Source organism: Helicoverpa armigera, chromosome 7 (assembly GCF_030705265.1).
Source record: "Helicoverpa armigera isolate CAAS_96S chromosome 7, ASM3070526v1, whole genome shotgun sequence".
NCBI classification, from domain to species: Eukaryota; Metazoa; Arthropoda; class Insecta; order Lepidoptera; family Noctuidae; genus Helicoverpa; species Helicoverpa armigera.
The window spans coordinates 11,816,488-11,836,470 of record NC_087126.1 but is presented as its reverse complement, the minus strand read 5'-3'; the positions used below and the strand labels follow the sequence as shown (position 1 = coordinate 11,836,470).

Below are 19,983 nucleotides of genomic sequence, written 5' to 3'. Positions count from 1 at the left end.
CCAGCTTGTTAATATCGTCCTTTTAGAATGACATTTCGATCACGCTAAAAAATAACTACTAAATTGGTTAAGCTTTTTAACATCAAATGGCAACACTTAATCACGGCTGTCAAACAAATTGTCACTTTCTCGATGGCTTCAATGTTGTGAACGTGAATTTCTTATTTTCATAATACATATGTGTTTACTCGACAATTTTTATTGCTTTCCGCCGATACAACTACGTCATCGCTACTGTAACATAAATTAGTTCAAGTGACCGATATTACGTCGCGAATTCGAGACGAAATGTTATAAATATGTGGCGCGCGTAACGGATGCATCGTTTCCTACATTCCTTTGCCATAAACGAAACGTAACGTTTGTTTCCTATGTGATGTTATTGCAAAGTGGTGGCGGGTAGCTCAGGAAGATGCCTTTCAAGTTGAAGTTGAAGAAGACGCGGCAGTACAATGTAGCGTCGAAGAGTTTGTTCGTGATCAGCGTGGAGCTGCTGGATGGCGGGGTGGCGGACTGCACGCTGTCAGTGGACAGCACCGGGCAGGAGTGCCTGGACAACGTGTGCCAGCGGCAGGCCGTCATGCAGCCGGAGCTGTTCGGCCTGCGCTACGTCAACCGCAGCCAGCAGCCGCGCTGGGTGCAGCTCGAGCGCCCGCTCAAGCGCCAGCTCGAGAAGTACGCGTCCTCGCACCAGCTCTACCTGCGGGTCATGTACTACGTCATCTCTGGCACCAGTCTGATCACCGACGAGGTCACGAGGTACCACTACTTCTTGCAACTCAAGAATGATTTGATAGAAGGCAGGATTATCTGTGACTGCCAGCAGGCGGTTGTGCTGGCATCTTACAGTAGGCAAGCAGAGTATGGTAACCATGACCGAGAAAGGCATACAGTAGAATATCTCAAGAACCTGCTGACTTTTCCCAAACAAATGCTGGATGGTGGACAGATCATAGATGGGAGTACTTTGGCTGAGACTGGGCGGCTGGAATGGCTGACAGAGGCTGTGATTCAGCATCATATGGCTCTGCACAACATGTCACAGGTGAGCATATCTTTTGTAAATATACTTTGCAGTCTTGTCTCCCACATAAATTTTGGAATTGAATTTTAAAATATGAGCCAAGCAATAAATACAACAGTAGCATGTGTGGTCTCTATAAATAACTGTACAGTTCAGCCAATCTTATTTATAAACATGAGTCTTAGGAAGCTTGTTTCACAAACTTGACCTTAGCAACTTGAATAATTCAGAAATCTGTATGTTTGTATGTCAGTAGGCAGTGTTGCTATAAATAATTTGCAAGCCGACATTGTTTGATGGGTATGTTCCCATCTGATTGTTTCTGTGGGAAGCAGTTTCTATGAAGTATTCTGTAATGGCTATGTGTCATTTATCACTGCTGCTATTTATAAACTGGATCTAGCAGATGGATGGTACAATAAATTTTATAGCATGCTTATTTGTTAGTCTCTGAATAACATTTCTAATTAGAAATCCATGTCAAATAAAATCATCACTTAATAAAATTAATTTTCAGGTAGCACCTTTTAAATATGCAAATATGTTTATATAATTATTGAAAAGAATTTAAGTAGATCAAAATGGAAAGAGTAACAAAAATTCAGCAAGTAAATCACATATTTACCTTATATTTACATGTAATTTGTACAAAATGTTTGCAATCTTCTTACAGAAATATTCAAATGGATGTAACTGGTATTGCTCAAAACATTTCCCACATTCTTTAACTAACAAGTTATACAAAAATGAGGAAACCACACAAATTCATCACAGATCACAATCACTAAGTTAACAATACTGTTGTAATCCGTCTGTAACAAAATACAATTATAATCCTATTAAGAAAATTAGTAAAACTATCATGTACTCACTGAGAGAATACAAATTATTTATAACTATAATATCTATGTTAATGTAATCAGCAGCTTTGCTCAGACCGAAAGGAATTTTTCACAAGACTTGTTACATTGAATTCAAGAAAAAATCTGTAGGTAATGAAGTTATCAATAGTGTAAATTACTCATGTCATACAGAAAAAATATTTATATTTGCAAAACTATGGTAAACATGGCACTTGGATATGTTATTTTAATGTTTATAGAAAGGACTGTTTACAGAAGATGCTAGGTTTATTACTTAAGATCCTTATTTCTGTCTTTACTTTTCTATGGAACTGAATTCCCAATCAATGTTGTTTTGTTTAAAAAAAATATGGAAGTAGCCTTGCATTTCCACCCTGAACTTTTACTCTTCATCTGAAATGAACAAGGAAGTGTAATAACAATCATTTTGCTACCTAATCATATTATTTTGATAGCACAAAGCGATCCATTGTTTCATGTTTGATTGAAAACACTGCTAAGCCTATTGATAAAGCAATGTAATTAGCTAAATTCTCAGGAAGCCTTGTAAATGTGTCTTCGGCGAATTTTCGGCGATACCTACTAAAAATAGGACAATGTAAAATGATATGCCATGAAACCTTAATGAAAGTAAATGCGTTCAAAACTGTAAGCTGTTATCTATCATGTAATCATTATACACATTTGATAAGACGGTCGGCGCCTCAAGTACACGCCTTTAAATTAAATATATCACCATGTCTCATTACGATACGGATCTACCAAGTACATGTTTATAATTGGCGGCAAAACGTACAGTTAGTTAAACAAGCAATAATATGAACTGTAATGGGTGATCTTTTTTAAACATTCGGCCTTTGTACTCATAACTTATGCTTTGAATTCGATACGGTTGCTCGTACGGTTTAGGCTTTAGTTGGTCGCTGTCGCATTCCTCGCTGAAACTAGTAAATGTACTTGAAATATTTCTAGGATGACTTCAGCTTGCGGCAAAATCGCTAAACTAGAGAATGAACAATCGAATTCGCAGTTTCAGCCCTTACTCTTTAGAACCTACATATTTCCGCTGTAGAGCGAATTCCATGTGTGGTTCATATATCCCTACAACCTTTCGCATTCAAATATTACCTACTTGTAAAATGCCGGTTACAAAAAACGCAAATCACTTCTACTTCTTAGCGTAAGCGAGAAGTGTATGTGCAATGTATAGTATCCAGCATGATTGATGAAGTGCAAATAAGGATGTAAAGCACTGTATAATCGTCCATGGGGTCTGTAACACGGCCGACCGTTACATAAGCAGACATCGTTCCTATATGTAGGTACCTAAATAGAAATACGTATGTATGCGTACTACTGCCGTACGGTGTACCTAAATGTGAATGAAATCAATCCGATACGGTTTTACGTTTGTGTCCACGTAGTTAACGACGTGTTGGCAACTACACTGAGTTATTTTAAAACGTATTGTCTTGTAATACACAATATTCTTGGTTAACCCGAACAGTTTGTCAGGTTAAACTCACAGTATGTTACAGGCTACATTCTCCAGTTGTGTTTGAAGCCCTTTTAAAACCAAATTGCCATTCAAAGTTCAGGTTTTGAGTTACAACTACTAACAGCCCTAGTAGAAGAGCCCACTATCACTGGTATTAGCTGATTTCCGCGGTTTTATCCTCGTCTTGAGTGTACTTATTCCAATACTCGGAGAAAATATAGTCTACGACACTAATGTAGCTTTCTATTGGTAAAAGAATTTTTTCAAAAACAGTTCCCGCAGTCCTTTGGGTACCGATTTATAATATTAGCATGGATTTGAACTTCTTAAATAAAGGTTGTAGAAATTTCACACATCTAACAGCTCCATTAGGTACTAGCATATACTATTTTCCCAAGCCCAACCTCTTCATAGTAATTGCACACTACGCTAAGTTTGTTGTCACACCTGATTTATACTCTGCTACGGTTTACCGATAAGCAGTAGGTACATGCCTATTATTTAATACAGCCTTGATAGTAGCAGTATTAACTTAAACAATACTACTGTCGTTTGACGTCTAAGAATGCGATGATAGCAATAGAGCAAAGCAATACAGATCAACAATGGGTCAACTTTACCTATCTGAGCACATATTTATCTTTCAAGATTTCTCTTCCATCACAGACAGTCAACTGAACATACTAAACATCATAACATAATGACAAAGGCAATCCAGAAGATCTACAATATAAACGTCAGCATATTATTCATAGATTTACATTCAAATTAGTCTATCATCTACACCTTTTTCTAAAACGGTATCAACTGAGAGTGTTGCCCCAATACTTAGTGAAATTTTTAACCTTTGCATTGACAACGGTATCTTCCCTGACTTGATGAAACTCAGCAAAATTGTTCCTATCTTTAAATCAGGCTGTAAGAAAAACCCTTCCAACTACAGACCTATTTCAATCCTTCCAGCCTTTAGCAAAATCTTCGAAAGGATCATGCTCGATCAGATGTTAAGACATTTTAATTTAAACAACATATTTCATGACCGTCAGTACGGCTTTACAAAGGGTAGGTCTACCACTGACGCAAGTGCAAGATTGATCACCCAAATCTTAAACGCCTGGGAAGATTCGCGGGATGCTGTGGGCATTTTCTGCGACCTTTCTAAGGCGTTCGATTGCGTTGACCATGACACTCTCATTTGCAAGCTGAACCACTACGGAATTCGTGGTAAAGCTCTCGCGCTCGTCCTTTCTTATCTGTCAAATAGACAGCAAGTAGTAGACGTAAGTGGCTCAACTTCATCTGGGTCATTAGTAAAAATGGGCGTGCCGCAGGGCTCAATTTTAGGTCCCTTTTTATTCTTAGCTTATATAAATGATCTCCCGTATATGATGTCTGTGATCTCTGATATTATTTTATTTGCTGATGACACTTCCCTTGTCTTCAAAATTAACAGAAAGGAATCTAGTCCTATAGACGTAAACGATAGCTTGGTTACTCTGAGCAAGTGGTTTGCCGCGAATAACTTGCTTCTTAATTCTTCCAAAACGAAATGCATTAAATTCTCTTTACCTAATGTAACACCAGTAGGGCTCAATATCGTTCTGGACGATAATAAATTGGATGTTATTAGTCAAACCGTCTTCCTGGGCATCACCATTGACTCTAAATTGCAATGGGGTGCCCACATCTCAGCACTGTCAAAGAGGCTGAGTTCCGCAGCTTATGCAGTCAGAAAAATAAGACAGATTACTGACGTTGCTACTGCTAAGCTCGTGTATTTCGCTTACTTCCATTGAATTATGTCCTATGGTATTTTACTGTGGGGGGCAGCGGCTGACGTAAACTCAATCTTCGTTCTCCAGAAAAGGGCAGTTCGTGCAATTTATGGCCTCGGCCCTCGCGAGTCATTAAGAGAATTATTTAAAGAAATTGATATACTTACACTACCTTCTCTTTATATACTAGAAAATATCATGTTCGTACGCAAAAACTTAAATCAATTTGGTGTTAAAAGTGATATACATTCCATTAATACAAGAAACAAGCACAAGCTAGTAGTTCCGAGATTCAGATTAACGAAATCAAATAAATCGTTTTTAGGGAATTGTGTCCGTTTTTAACCCCCGACGCAAAAACGACGGGGTGTTATAAGTTTGACGTGTCTGTGTGTGTGTGTGTGTGTGTGTGTATGTGGCATCGTAGCTCCCAAACGGATGAGCCGATTGTAATGCGGTTTTTTTTGTTTAAAAGGTATGCCAGTTGGGAGTGTTCTTAGCTATGTTTGGTGGAAATCGGTTCAGGTCTTCAAGGTCATCAGCTCGTTTGCTAGATGTGATAGGAATGTTACACGCTCAGTTTACTTGCAAGTATATGTGGGATCTGAAATTTGAAACACTAACTATAAAACTATGTATTTTGGAACCACTGAGCTGGTCTGCTGTTAGGGCACGAAGGTAGGAGACGTAACCCTGAACTGCCTTTTAGTAAACCCATCGAGTTTGGGCTCGTTGAATTTGTCTTGACGAGTTCTCTTCATGTTTCTGGTTGACGAGAACCTGATGCTGGAAATGGGATGTGGCGGATGAAACCCTGGAATACCGGAATGAAATGGATAAACCGATTTATATTTTTGCTGAAAATCTAGAATGTCCAAAGGTCTTTATTGTTTCCCAATCGAGCCAGTTTGTCATGAGGATTATTAAACAGCTTCCTTTAGCCGAGATCGCATATAGCGACCCCATCTTAAGATAAAATAAATTAAATTAAAGAAGGAAAAATTAAGGCGCTCCTTTAAAAAGCATGAAATAAAATTAAATTATAAATTTAAAAAAACCCCCGACCCAAAAAAGTAAACCCTATAAAAAGCAAAAAATAACTTTTAACACTACGTAAACTAAATTTTGACGTGTCGGGGGACCGCTTTTTACCTTCATAAATACTTACATAAATCAAATGATACCTACCTAATTACAACATTCGTTTAAAAAAAAAACACGTATCTAAAGTAATGAATTAGAGCGGTCCCCCGACACGACAAAATTTAGTTTACGTAGTGTTAAAAGTTATTTTTTGCTTTTTATAGGGTTTACTTTTTTGGGTCGGGGGTTTTTACAACAAGCTGCCTAAGTGTGTAACCGATCTCACGGATATAAAATTTAAGAACACTTTAAAATCCACCCTAATTAACAAAAGCTTATTATAAAATTCAAGACTTTGTTGACGATAAAGATATTATATGGCGATAACTCATCTCTCCATGTGTGGCTTCCCTGGCAATTACACGACTTTTTCTTCTCCCTTTGCATTGTATAGATTTACAGATAAACTTTCTTGCATTGTATAATTCTGTGAGCATACTATTGTTATGTAATAGACTGTTTGTACTGTGACTATATTACTTTTTAAAAAGAGTGTCTATGGAGTTTCTTGCCGGCTCTTCTCCATGAGACCAACTTTTTGGAACCGTGCAACTAATGTGACGTTTCATAGGTGCCTGCAAAGGCCTATGTGAAATAAAAAGATTTTGATTTTGATTTTGATTTTGAACTTCAAAAATAACGCACTTTCCACCTTCCCCAGGCTCAAGCAGAAGAAGGCTTCATCACGACCTGCCAGCAGCTCCGAGGGTATGGCCAGGAGATGTTCAGCGCTCGCGACCAGCTCAACCAGAGCGAGGTCACCATCGCCATCTCGTTAACTGGCATCAGGGTCCTCACGGAGACCAGTGAGACGCCGCATTTTTACAGGTAACTTCGAACTTATATCATGTTTATCTCTAACTGTAATGTCCTCTTTACAAAGTTATCAGTATATCATAAATACTAGCCGTTTTCCCGCGGTTTCACCCGCGTCCAGTGGAAAATATTGACCTTACACGGTTAAAATATAGCGTAAGTTACTCGCAGATAACGTAGCTTTCTAATGGTGGAAGAGTTTTTTAAATCGGTCCAGCCGTTTGACATGGAAAGAGGATTGAACATCCTTCCAAACTTTCGTGATCATACTATTATTTTCCGTTCTGAAAACCTTTACATATGTTCTTTTTTCTGCGTTTTTGCTACAAAGTGAAGCAATTTAGCTAGCTTCTGATAGTCGTGAACTAGTCTGTGATAGCGTCAATAAGCGCATCGGAGTGAATTTATTATTTGCGTCAAACAAACGTAAAGAATTTATATTGCTATATCACGTCATATCAGTCATAAACATCACAATACCAACACACTTTTGCTTTAATATTATTAACTTAAGTTGCATATTGTGTATTGTTATGTTAAAATTCTTGTCGCGGCCTAGGTACTTTAATTTCTGTTTCCATATAAATCGAAGTCAGTAAATTTTCCGGAACACAAAGAAACTACCAAACAATTTCTATCAGTAGAGGAAAGTCTTACAGCCAGTTTCTTCATCAAAAGTTAAAGCCAAAGTAAAAGTCAAAGTAATGTCTAAAGTTAAAGTAACGGTTAAATTACATTTTTCTATGAATTTTGCTGTCACTTTAGCCTTGAAAAAACGAATTTGACCGTTACTTTTACTTTAGACATTACTTTAACTTTTGATGAAGAAACTGGCCGTTAGTCTTTACTTTCGGGAGGGAAAAAAAATTAAGTAAAGAAGGATTTAATCACCATTAATTGCTTTGACGCATCATTAACGACGCAAACGTGACGAAATTACGATCAATCATAAACAAAAACATTGTTTATTTTCAGAAACATTAAAAACGCACATTTATTAAATGTTTGTCATAAATCTGTAGGCACATTACCATTTGGCGAGATTCCAAATACATTATGAAAATCAGAAATACAGCGCATACACAATTTACTGTAGACCCAATTAATGAATCGTTAACTGTGTAGTGGCATCAGGACTAATTAACTACATTAATTTGAGGATTAACTAATGCGTTCAATTAAAAGGATTTTATGGTTTGCATTTTTTTCGAGAGATTTGAATTAATTTGATTTATTGTTTTTTTTTCCTAATTTTTCCCTTCATTCTTCTCACTATAAAATATCAAGCCTCACTCGTTTAAAATACCAACTCAATCACAAATACTCACTATTTACTCATAAACAATACTAACTGAATATCCCACATAGTTCCTAGTAATACCATGATATACCTGTCGCTATTTCAATCGATTATATTCACGAATGGCGTGCTTATATTAATTAGCCGTATCAATATTCATGCTGATCTAGGAATGAAAACTTGTTCCAATCGCGACTCGTAGATTATTGTATAAAACATGGTTTAAAGTACTTAGTACTGGCTGACATTGTGCCTTGATCAAATCAATTTGTGAAAGTAGCTTTGAATATAAGACTAGTTGATTTTAGTTTAATTTATTAAAAAATAATGCTTAATCTTGCATAAAATTTCCGTGAAAGTAAAAATTCATAGACCGTGCTATGTAACGTCAATTTCTTATTTGCATCATAAAGTTTCAGAATCATCATCAATCTGAAATAAACTCGAAAGTAACTATTTAAATTAAATTATACCAATTTCCATTTATTTATCAACTTATCAAACCAACTTGCACATTACAATGCCAGGTAGCCTTTCTGAAGCTTCCTCTAAGCGTACAAAAATAAAAACCGTTCGTCTCAAATTCTTATTGGTCTCTATGACATGTCCATATCTCAATAACTATAATATAAAAAAAACTGCATTTCTTACTTCAATAAATTCTCTTTTTACCCCCAGATGGATGGACATAACGAACGTGATAAACCACAAACGCACGTTCAGCATAGAGTGCCAGAAGCAGACAGGCTCGGCATCCTTCACCCTGGCCTCGCCCGAGGACGGCAAGTACGTGTGGTGGTCCTGTGTGCAGCAGCATACCTTCTATATGAAGCATCAGAGTGCACTCAGTGAAGCACCTAGGGATGAACATAGGCCTAAGTTTCAGGTAAGGATTTTGATAACGATAGCACAGATTGCTTACTCTGTCTTAAACAAGTTGTAGTAAGTATTAGGGTATTCATTTACACATTCTTTACAAGCTATAGCAAATATTATAAACAAATAAAGAATGCTTGCTACTACGTTAATATGGGTAACTGTTTACAAGTTACTCTCGATAATAAAAAAGATTGCATCGAACATTTTTTCATCTTTTTACACTACATTAATTCGGAATATGTACCGCATTGTTCATAAGTATATAATTAAAGGTTCCATCTAATATAATCTACAGTATCTAAAATACTTGAAGTCGAAAATACTTGTCGGAAAAGTGTCGGCAATAATTTCCTATTTCTGCGATAAATTGTACAAAAACTACAACATTATGCGGCGCGTTGTTCCATAGTTTTTGCTAGATGATCGATCGGCATAGCTTCGTAAATGAATGGTGTTGCCTGGTTAAATAATAATTAACTAGTTATGCGCGCTATGAAAGTGCTCGAACCATCTTCGCGACGATAAATAAGTTAAAATAAGGAGTACCATTCACTGGCCACGCGACTTTTTGTTGCCGAAATTAAAAACGATTTCATCTAAAATAGGTCCAGGTATAAAGTGTGTTTATACACAAGTTTGGTAAAAGATGGTTTCAAAAAAAAAAGGATGGTAGATAGATTAAATCAAAAAAGACAAGCAACATAACTTTTAATAGCAATAAAAAACATATAAAAATTCCTGCAAGAATCAGCTGGTTACTGCATCCGCAACAGTGGTTTTCTGCAATAGAACTTAATATTAGGACGTAGTTATGCAGAAACGTTCCAACCCACAAGTCACCCGAAATCGAGTTATTGTGATTGAACAGCCTAAAATTTAGCATATGGTTATCTAAACTCAATATAATTCAACAATAAAACCTCTAGTACCTTTACTAGTTAGAATAAAAAAGAATACAACTGAAACGCGTAAATGCTTATATCTCAAATTCAAGTTGAATGTCGAAATTCAAGTTGAATTTGAGACAGTACAGTGGGTTGGAACGTTTCTGCATAACTACGTCCTTAATACTTTTGTAACATCCGGAAACAAACATATGCACTAAAAACTTGATTAAACAATTTACGCGCGACCAGGGAACCGTCTCTTCGTGAACAGCGCACGTTATCGATCGCGAGATATGATCGCATCGGCTGCGCGCACGCTCGCCACTCGAGAACGCTTCCGAGCGATCCGTATCTATCGGTTATTGAGTTATTTTACCGTACAGCTATATGTGAGGAAGTATGGTATTCAGGAATCAGTAAATAGAATATTTAATTACAAACAATAGCATTTTTTCGATAAATTTACTCAGCCTTTATGAACTTTGCAATAAATTATTACTGAACATTACGTCTGTATTTTTTGTTACAAATAGGTTTATGTTTCGGAAATTTATTTTAAATCACGAGTTAAACATGGATATCCCTTTGTCCATCCTATTCTACGAAATATTTTGAAAGGTTCTGCTGATCTAGATACGTTCCTGCTTGTCGGATAAATTCCTGATTTTCAGCACACAGCTAATTAGTGCTTAAGCGACAATAAGTCAGTGCAATTAAAGAACTACATAACATTGGCATCTCAATTGCATTTAAAAATCATTCTGTCTAATACATCACATTGATAACGGCATTAAGACAATTAATTACTGTCGCGTTTCGTTCTACGTAATTGGGTTGATTGCGTTTCGTTTTACGCTGTTAGCGAAGCGAAGCGAGCTGCTAATATTTGTTGTAATTTAATTAACAACTATAAACAAACTGTAATAACACTGTACTGCGACTGTTGGTTTTTGCAGTTCTTTGATAGTTTGTTGTCAATTTTCTAGTAATTTATAACATTACATACTTAGTTCACGATTTCACTTGTAGCTTCAACAATTCGTCATGCTATTTACCCGTGAGTGCATTCTAAGTTTTTCACTGAACAACACTTGTGTGTTTAACCATTTAATTTACGAGCAAAAATTAATATTTTTTGATAATAAAATCCAAATGGCGAAATTGCAATGTATAGGCAAACCGCCACGCAATTTCTTACTCTTGAACTGCAAACAGAAAATATCCGAATTCAAAATGGCGACGACTTCAGAAGGGTTAATTGTTTACATTGGTGTATCTGTTTGGCAGCAAGAGCATGGGCTGTCGGACAGTCGTGAGGAGTTGGATGCTCGGGAGCTGGGCAGCACGTCGCGCTTGGAGCCGCTGTCGTCAGCTCATCGGGCTTATTCGACTTCGTGCCTCGAGCTGGCTGAACCCCACCCGCCGCCGCCGCTGCAGAACAGGTTAGTGGCTTTTGTTATTGGAGAATAAGTTAATAAGTAAAATAAAGTGTAGAACTAAAAGTAACCACTATTGTTGGTAATCTAAAAGACGTAGAAGTGGGTAAATTACTTACCTACGTAATTCTTAATTTGAGTCATCTTTCTTATTCTAACAAAATTGACCAATAAGAAATATTATAAAAACAAGGTGAAAGCAGGCACTTGTCGATTATTCACTTGACTAAAAACTACGAAGAAAGTTCTTATACCTTCAAATATTTCTTCCAGAGCGCTGTTACCACAATACCGTCCCGCCCCGGACTACGAGACCGCCATTCAGCAGAAATACCAGCAACAACGAGCTGAGGCCCAGCTCCGGTACCACGCGGCCACCAAGCCGTACGGCTCGCACCCCGACCTGCCGCGCTTCCCCGACGTCACGCGCCGCCCCGACCAGGACTACCCCTACGGGCTCGGCTTCGTCAACAACTACCCCTTCGCCGTCAACCCCAACGTGCAGGCTGATCTCCAGCAACTCCACTACGTCAACGTCTACAAGCCCCCTCCCCCCTACCCCTCCAACGGCCTCGCCTCTAACTCCACCCCCGACCTCGCCGTCGCCAGCCAAGCGCTCAACTACCACCGAGGATACATCAACTCACATGTCTCCGGCTCCAGTCCAGACCTAGTCTCCACGCGAACAGCCCTCAACAGGCACTTAGGATATATAAACACTAGTCATATCAACTACGGCAGACCGAACATAATGCCCGGCACACACGGCACTTACAACAACCTAGCGTCAGTATTAGACCCCAAACCTCACATCATTATAGACCCCCATCACATATCGGATAATATACAAAAAGTTTACGACGAAAGAGGGAATATTATGTACTCCATGCCCATGCACAGGGTACCTTATCAAAGGCATGTAGTATTACCACAGAGTCAACAAATTAAAATAGGAGATACTCAAGAACCTATTTATGAGAATGTGCCGTTACCGTGGCAGAATGAAGGGAAGATCACGATGAGGGATCGAGCCCAGAGTCTCACTACTACGGACGAGATCGCGCGACTAAACGAACGAAACAGCAGTCATCCTACCATAAACAACTACTTATCACCCAACGTGAATATTCCTTACGTGCCAGTCAAAATCGACAACCCAGACGGTCACTACGTGAACGCACAAATCATCAAAGGTGTTCGCGAAACCAGTGTGCCAAAAGACCTCACAGTTTCCAATCGATCAGTGAATAGAGACGCGGAGTTTGAAAATGTAGCGTTATCGATAGACCGGCTATCACTACAGCACGATGAGCGCGAATACGACGAGACGCCGTATCAGAGCTTATCGACACATCGAGTATCGAATAACAACACTATAAACAAGAGTGATAACGTTACGTCGATCGTAGTGACGGGCTCGCGGCCCAACATGGCGGACATTAGCTCAAGCACGGTGGAAACTGTCACTACCAACAGTAGCATGGACACTGATACTTCTAAAACGAGTAGTAAGGAGAAGAAGCGGAGAAGGTGGGGGGTGTTTATGGGGAGGGCGAATAAGGGGGAGGTGAGGAGTGCCACGTTGGGGAGGAATAGAGCGACGCCCGCGCCGCATACGCATCGATGGTCGACGGGATTGCCGAAGTTCCAGCCGCTGCCTCCGAGTATCACCAAAGAGACTATGGTAAGTTATTTATACCTGTAAAATAAGTAAAAAACATGTTTATTATAGCGATAAAAAAAATAGCAGGAAAATATAAGTAATGTAAATGTTTATTACTAATTTTTATACCGTCTGCGAATGATAACAGATAGGTAAATAAGTATCATTAATTTGATCAGATTATATGGCTTAAAAACATTCGACGGCAGTTTATCGTGGCATTAAAATTAAATTTACATATCACTTCAATAATAAACACTCTGATTAATCGTACCATTTTAAACTCACATGGATACAAAGCGCCACTTAGATTAAAAAAGAAACCTTCTAAAACCTATCTCAATAATCTCCAAAGGCAACTCGTCACTAACTGCATCTAGAATGCATCATAGCCAAATATCACAGCATCCCCGCAATGCAAACAACTAGGCGAGATGTTTATCAACATGCGAACAGTCTGACTCACAAACTACATCACTTGTTTGTTGTTCCACGGTGTTGTGTTGCAGTACGTTATTGATCGCTCGCGTGACACAATCGCGTCTGGTGTTCTGTACATGTATTTTTATATAATAAAAAAAGTTTCCTGGCGTTTCCGTCTGTTTATAATAAAATCAAAATTCGATTGATGGGTTTTTTGTGCAGTTTTCACTAATAGATAGAGCGATTCATGGAGAAGGTTAAGATGTATATATCCGTTCAAATCCAGGTCAGGTCGCTGGTTTAAGAAATAAAATTATTATTATTAACTATCTAACACTGTTACAAGAAGTCTCCTTAAAAAGGTTTACTAAAGTGTGCCAAAATATTGGATAATATCAAGTTTAAAAATATTATCTTGTGATTGAAATAAATTAGGTTTTAGTTAGTATAAATGTGCCAAAGTCACAGTATCATGATGGCGCATAAGTATGCGAGGGATCCTTTTCTGGAGATTGAAGCGGGGTTTAATGTGGCAAGTATTTATATACCTACCACTTGCACTCCTTTCAAAAAGAGTGAATAAGTTGCACGTGTGTATCTGAATATTTGTACGTTACACAATTACCGAACAATTCAACGTTTAAAATAACAAACAAATCGAAAGCAAGTGTGCACTGAATGGATCTTAATCGACAAAATAACATCAACACGTCAAACATTACGAAATCATTTGTCATTCAAAAATGTCGTCATACTTCTTTTCAGAGGTTTCTCCTTTTTTTTCTAACATTTTTTAACCGTAAGTGAATGAAAAACGTCACACAACTAGTGTATATATAAGCGCCTACAAAGGCCTATTTGAAATAAATACATTTGATTTTGACTTTATTTTTCTGCTTTTTCCATCAGGTCCAAATCCTAGAACGCAAGATGTCAGATGACCAGCTGGCGTTCGCCTTCGAGCAGATCCCCAAAGGCCGGGAGACGGGAGGAGAGTTCCGCACGGCACTGCTGCCGCAACATGCTGCTCTGAATGGTTTCAGTTCCGACTATCTGCCGTATGAGGACAATAGGGTCCGGTTACATCCCACGCCTAATAACCCCCATGGGTACATTAATGCCTCGCATATTACTGTGAGTATTAACAACATGAGTAATATTAATGTGTTTTTTTTTTTGTGACCGAATGATTTTCGTCAAAAAGAAGGTACAGGACAATCAAGTGAAACTTAATTATGGAACAGAATAACTTATCAAGTTTTTTTGTTTCTATGAGTACCCTGAGTATCTAGTAAGGAATTATTCATAACTTAATACATTGAAGGATTAAAAACCAAATTTTGAAACACAACTGAAGGCATTGCTCAAAAATCATTTTATCTCTGTCACATTTACATACATTGTTGTAAAAATATACTTTCAAGTAGGTATCAAAGTTAAGTAACATTTGAATATTTCGAGATAAGTGAGATGAAGAAATATTTTGCTGTGGTATTTTTACTATGTATTCCATAAGTATAAACTCATTATCCCATCTCCAGATGACCGTAGGCAGCACGCAACGCTTCTACGTGGTAGCGAAAGTAGGCAACGCGACGACCACCAGCACCAACGTGACCGGCTGCACGTGCGGCGGCGGCTGCGCGCTGCTGTGGGCCGCCGCCGCACAGGTGGGGGCCCCGCTGCTGGCGAGGATAGGGGGCCCGGGGCACCCGCACTACCTGCCGCATGATAACACCACCAGGGACTTCGGCAAGGTAAGTCAACCCCTACGTGACCACCACCAGCGCTAACGTGACGGGCTGCACGTGCGGCGGCGGCTGCGCGCTGCTGTGGGCCGCCGCCGCACAGGTGGGGGCCCCGCTGCTGGCGAGGATAGGGGGCCCGGGGCACCCGCACTACCTGCCGCATGATAACACCACCAGGGACTTCGGCAAGGTAGGTCATTTGGCTCTAGAGTTTGTAATGGTTTTTTCTTTAGAGTTTGTATCAATTGGCAAGGTAAGGCATTTGGTAGTTTGGTTTTGCAATAAAATTACAACGATTTTATTATGTGGTAATCCCAACTATTTTGCATTTTCTATTACATTACCGGTCATTTCCATAGTCCTCTCCACGTATTACGTAACAACTGCTGGATAAGCGCGTCTGAAGCCATGAACAAAAGATTTGGGGATATAAATGTACTCCCTAAAAATAAGGATGCTCGTTGCAGTACGCCAGTCTGATCGTGTGACCGCTCCATTTACATGTGGCAGCTAGTTTAGCGCTTTTATTCCTTGTAAATTCACCCTTCTTTTCTCCCTACAGTTCCAGGTGTCATGCGGCACCTCCTCACGGACCGCGTGGGGCGCGTCGGTGCTGGTGCGCGTGCGCAGCGGGGCGCGTGTCCGCGAGCTGTGGCATGTGCACTACGCGCTGTGGCACAGTCATACTAGTGCACCCGAACATATACATCATTTCTTAGGTAATGTTACATTATGTTACTAACGCCTGTTCGTATATACGTATACAATATGTTATTATATGATGAATAGCTATTCACAATATTCCAATAATCTGTCGATTTGTTTATTAGATAAACTATTGAAACAACCATAAATTGATATTTTCGGAGTCATTTTTCTTACGCCTGTTATCCCATAGCTCCGGAATGAAAATTGTAATGTAAACTCCACATTTCTTTTTCAATCTTACTTCTTCGAAGAAGTAAATGATAAGTATTCATTATGTTTACCCATTTCTTTGAATTTCGTGCTGAAAAACATATTCGATTTTAATTATTTTTTAAAACACCTCCGTAAATTACGAGTCAATTACCTTATAAGTAAATTACCTATGCTATGAAATTACTCGTTATTTAATGACTGGCATATAAAAATGTTGCCAGTTTCTAACAAGACGTGACATTCTTCCAGCATTCCTCTCGGAAGTGAACAGCCTCCGCCTAGCCTGCGAGGCAGAGGCCGAAGCAGCCCGGGGAGCGAGCACGGGCGGCGTGCGCGGGGCGGGCGCGGCGCGGGGCGCGGGCGCGGCGCTGCTGTTCTGCTGCGAGCACGGCGCCGGCAGGAGCGGCACTGCGCTCGCCGCTGATCTGCTGCATGATATACTTGATAATAATCAGGTAAAGGACCGATTTACAATGGCACTTGTCAAAAAAAAAATCATGTACCACAGTTATCATGCTAGATGATCCTTAGCAGTTTTCTAATCATGTTGAAAACTAATCCCAGTTTAAAGTATCATCAGTGTGGTAAGTCAAGTTGAGTATGTAACCCAGAAGTGACATCTGTTGCCTTAGGTCGCTGGTAACAGGCTATCCTATCCACACAACAGTACTTGTACGTTGTGTTGTGGTTTGTATGGTAGGGCTAGGGCGTTAGGGTTGATAGGGAATCAGAGTTAAGTGTACAGATAGGTGTACAACCATATCGTAGAGCTAGGTGATACTCATTAGGGACTTACGTAACTGAGGCCTTAATTGTTCTACCTGGTCACTCTGTGCGCATACGGGGCAACAGTTGTACCAACTCAATAGACAGCTAGCAGCTACCGGTGTGTACAGACAATCAGTCCTCCAAAGGCCGATTTTTTACACAAGTACAACCCTTGTTCTGTGATATACTGATAAAAATTACACAGTCCTAGTATGGTCAAGCAAACTTATATGCAGTAACTTGCATGTTATAGAAACTTAATTATCATTCCTTAACCATCCAGGCTGCTGCTCAAACGAATACCACACCTGAACCAAAACAGTTAAATTATAGAAAAAATTATTAACCCAAGTTCCAATATTTCCAGGAGCTAGACATCCCGCGTACAATCAGCATGCTGCACCAGCAACGCGCGAACCTCATACAGAACGTGCACCAGTACAAGTTCCTGCACCAGCTGCTGTTACAGTACCTCAAGCAGTCACGACTCATATGAACAACTTACCCGACTTACCAGGAAAGAGGTTCCACAATAATATTGCTCATGGTGCCAACACTGCAAAGGATTCGTCGGAGTTCGGATTAATAGGGACTGCTAAAAGAATCTTTAATTGTACTAAAATGAGCGAAAAAATAACGAAAAACGAATCGATAATATTTAACAGATTAAAAATACTACAGTGCTATTTAAATGCAAATTGATTTTACTGCAGTTTTGCACTGAGTTAGGTCATACTTTAAGTAAATTAATAACTTTATTAATTGTTGCATGAGATTGACTAGTGTTTTTAAAACATCGATAGAGTCTAGTTGTTGAGCTAGGTTTTATCGATGCTTTTGTAATCGATAAACAAAGTTTTATCGATATGAGAATGAACCGAAACGAGCTGACATCGACATAAAGTATGTTCGATGTCTGCGAGTTGCTCAACAGAACGGAATATAAGAGCATGCCTTACACAAATTATACCATAATTTGACCCTAAGGTTGATTCAATATTGTAATATATCAGTTCGAAAATGAACTTTATACACGTAGATGTAAGATATAATATCGATCGACTGGATCATAGATCTATTACTTATGAGATTTTTACGATTGATGACTGAGATGATAAATGTTCCACCTTCATCTAGTGATTTTGTATATTATGTATTTATTTAACGTTTAATTGATATTTGTATAGAAAGTGTTTTTTTATAAACTTACAGAGAGTTTTTGTGATTGTTGAATGGATTTTTATACGATATACCCAATGTGGGGAAGTTTTTTTAATGAATTTATATGTAAAGTGATGAAAAGTATTATATTGTAACACCAGAGGCAGGATATCTGGCTTTCTTTTTTATAAAATACGTGTAAATGTGCTACTCATCTCAAATCTTTATCAAACCTGCTTTGAACGGGTCTTAGACTATGTAATTCAATGTTTGTGCTAACTAACAGATATAAACTAAAAGACTAATTACATAAAACTAACTCATCTATAATTTCAATACTTTTCTTTGTATTACCGACATTTTTACAATAAAAACTGCCATCGCTCAAAAGAACCACAAATAATACTCGTGAGTGCTTTTATTTTGACTACTTTTATACTCTTCGATATAAATACTCCTTATTTATTGTTTATTTTGGAGCAGATAGCCTGCCTCGCTCTAGTTTAGTGTGAATTATAACGACGTGCCTTAGTCAGAGATTACCGAGGATCTGATGAAACTATCGCGTGCCTTCTAGAGTTACTATTTGGACCAAGTTCACCGACAGCAGAAACCTCAATTTTTTGTACTGTTTACTTATTGAAAGTGAAAATTCATAGTAAACAGTTGTGTTAAAAAAAATGTCGTTTATATTGTCTATGAACTTGAGTTTTAGTCGTTAGCGCGGGAATTTTGACAATCTCATTTTGAAATTAAGTAATTATTTACTTCACATAAATTGTTGCATTATTTCACGTAAAACTGAGTGCCTTGATGACTGATGAAGATATTTAACGTGAAATTGTATACTAGAAAGTATAATTCACATATAAGAGTATATTTTTATAGAACAGTATTTTGAGAAAGACTGTTGTATTGTAGGTATGAAATTGTTGAAATTCTTCGTGACGGCTGTTTTATATCGTTCGTATTCTATGTGTAGTCGATATTGTCAGTCACCGTCTTATTGTTACGTTCAAGTATTATTGCTAGGTTGAAATTATTTTGAAAATCTCTCCCGTATGAGTCGACAGTGGTAATGTGACGTCAATCTTCAGTAGTTTATTCATATGAACACCATGCATTTAAAATGTATAAGCATGCAAATCTTCAAGCATTTCTTTAAGTGGAATTGTTATTAATATTTAATTTACAAAAGTTAATTTCAAAACTAAGATACCTATATCTGCTGTTAAAGTCAATGAATTAATATTTAATAGCACCGTCCTACAGCCATTTTCGATTCATACGTATTGTATGTATAGTTGGTGCATTGATGTGTTCATACCTGTATGTATTCGTACCTGTCTAGTCCAACGGCAACTCCATATTATTGTTAATTTGTTAGTTAGCGTACATTCGCTTGGACCGTTTGTTTTGTATGCACAAAATATTATCAAACTATTAAGGTATACAGTTTTTTAGTCACTATTTTTTTTACAGTGTTAATCGTGTTCTTTTTGTGATGTATTTATGATTTGAAATATTTTTTTACTACAGAAAGCTCTGTGTAATTCCAGTATTGATACTTTATGGATAGTCCGTCCGGCACGAGTGCCGCGCTATAAAAATGAAGGAATATCCAAAACTTCATGAGAAACTGACAATAAAATGTACTAAGAAACGTTTGTCGCCTTAT

The 19,983-nt window shown here is 38.3% G+C and overlaps 1 protein-coding gene across 1 annotated transcript; it reads left to right on the top strand.

Annotated features, from left to right (window-relative positions):
- Nucleotides 1–92: 92 nt before the first annotated feature.
- On the top strand, nucleotides 93–19,972 carry LOC110372317 (tyrosine-protein phosphatase non-receptor type 21). Its single transcript, XM_064035457.1, is given in 11 exon segments — nucleotides 93–1,045; nucleotides 6,965–7,131; nucleotides 9,098–9,305; nucleotides 11,473–11,627; nucleotides 11,895–13,305; nucleotides 14,617–14,841; nucleotides 15,249–15,472; nucleotides 15,474–15,645; nucleotides 16,018–16,174; nucleotides 16,626–16,831; nucleotides 17,512–19,972. Coding segments are annotated over 11 exon segments (3,687 nt in total). The 5' UTR covers nucleotides 93–412; the 3' UTR covers nucleotides 17,641–19,972.
- Nucleotides 19,973–19,983: the final 11 nt, after the last annotated feature.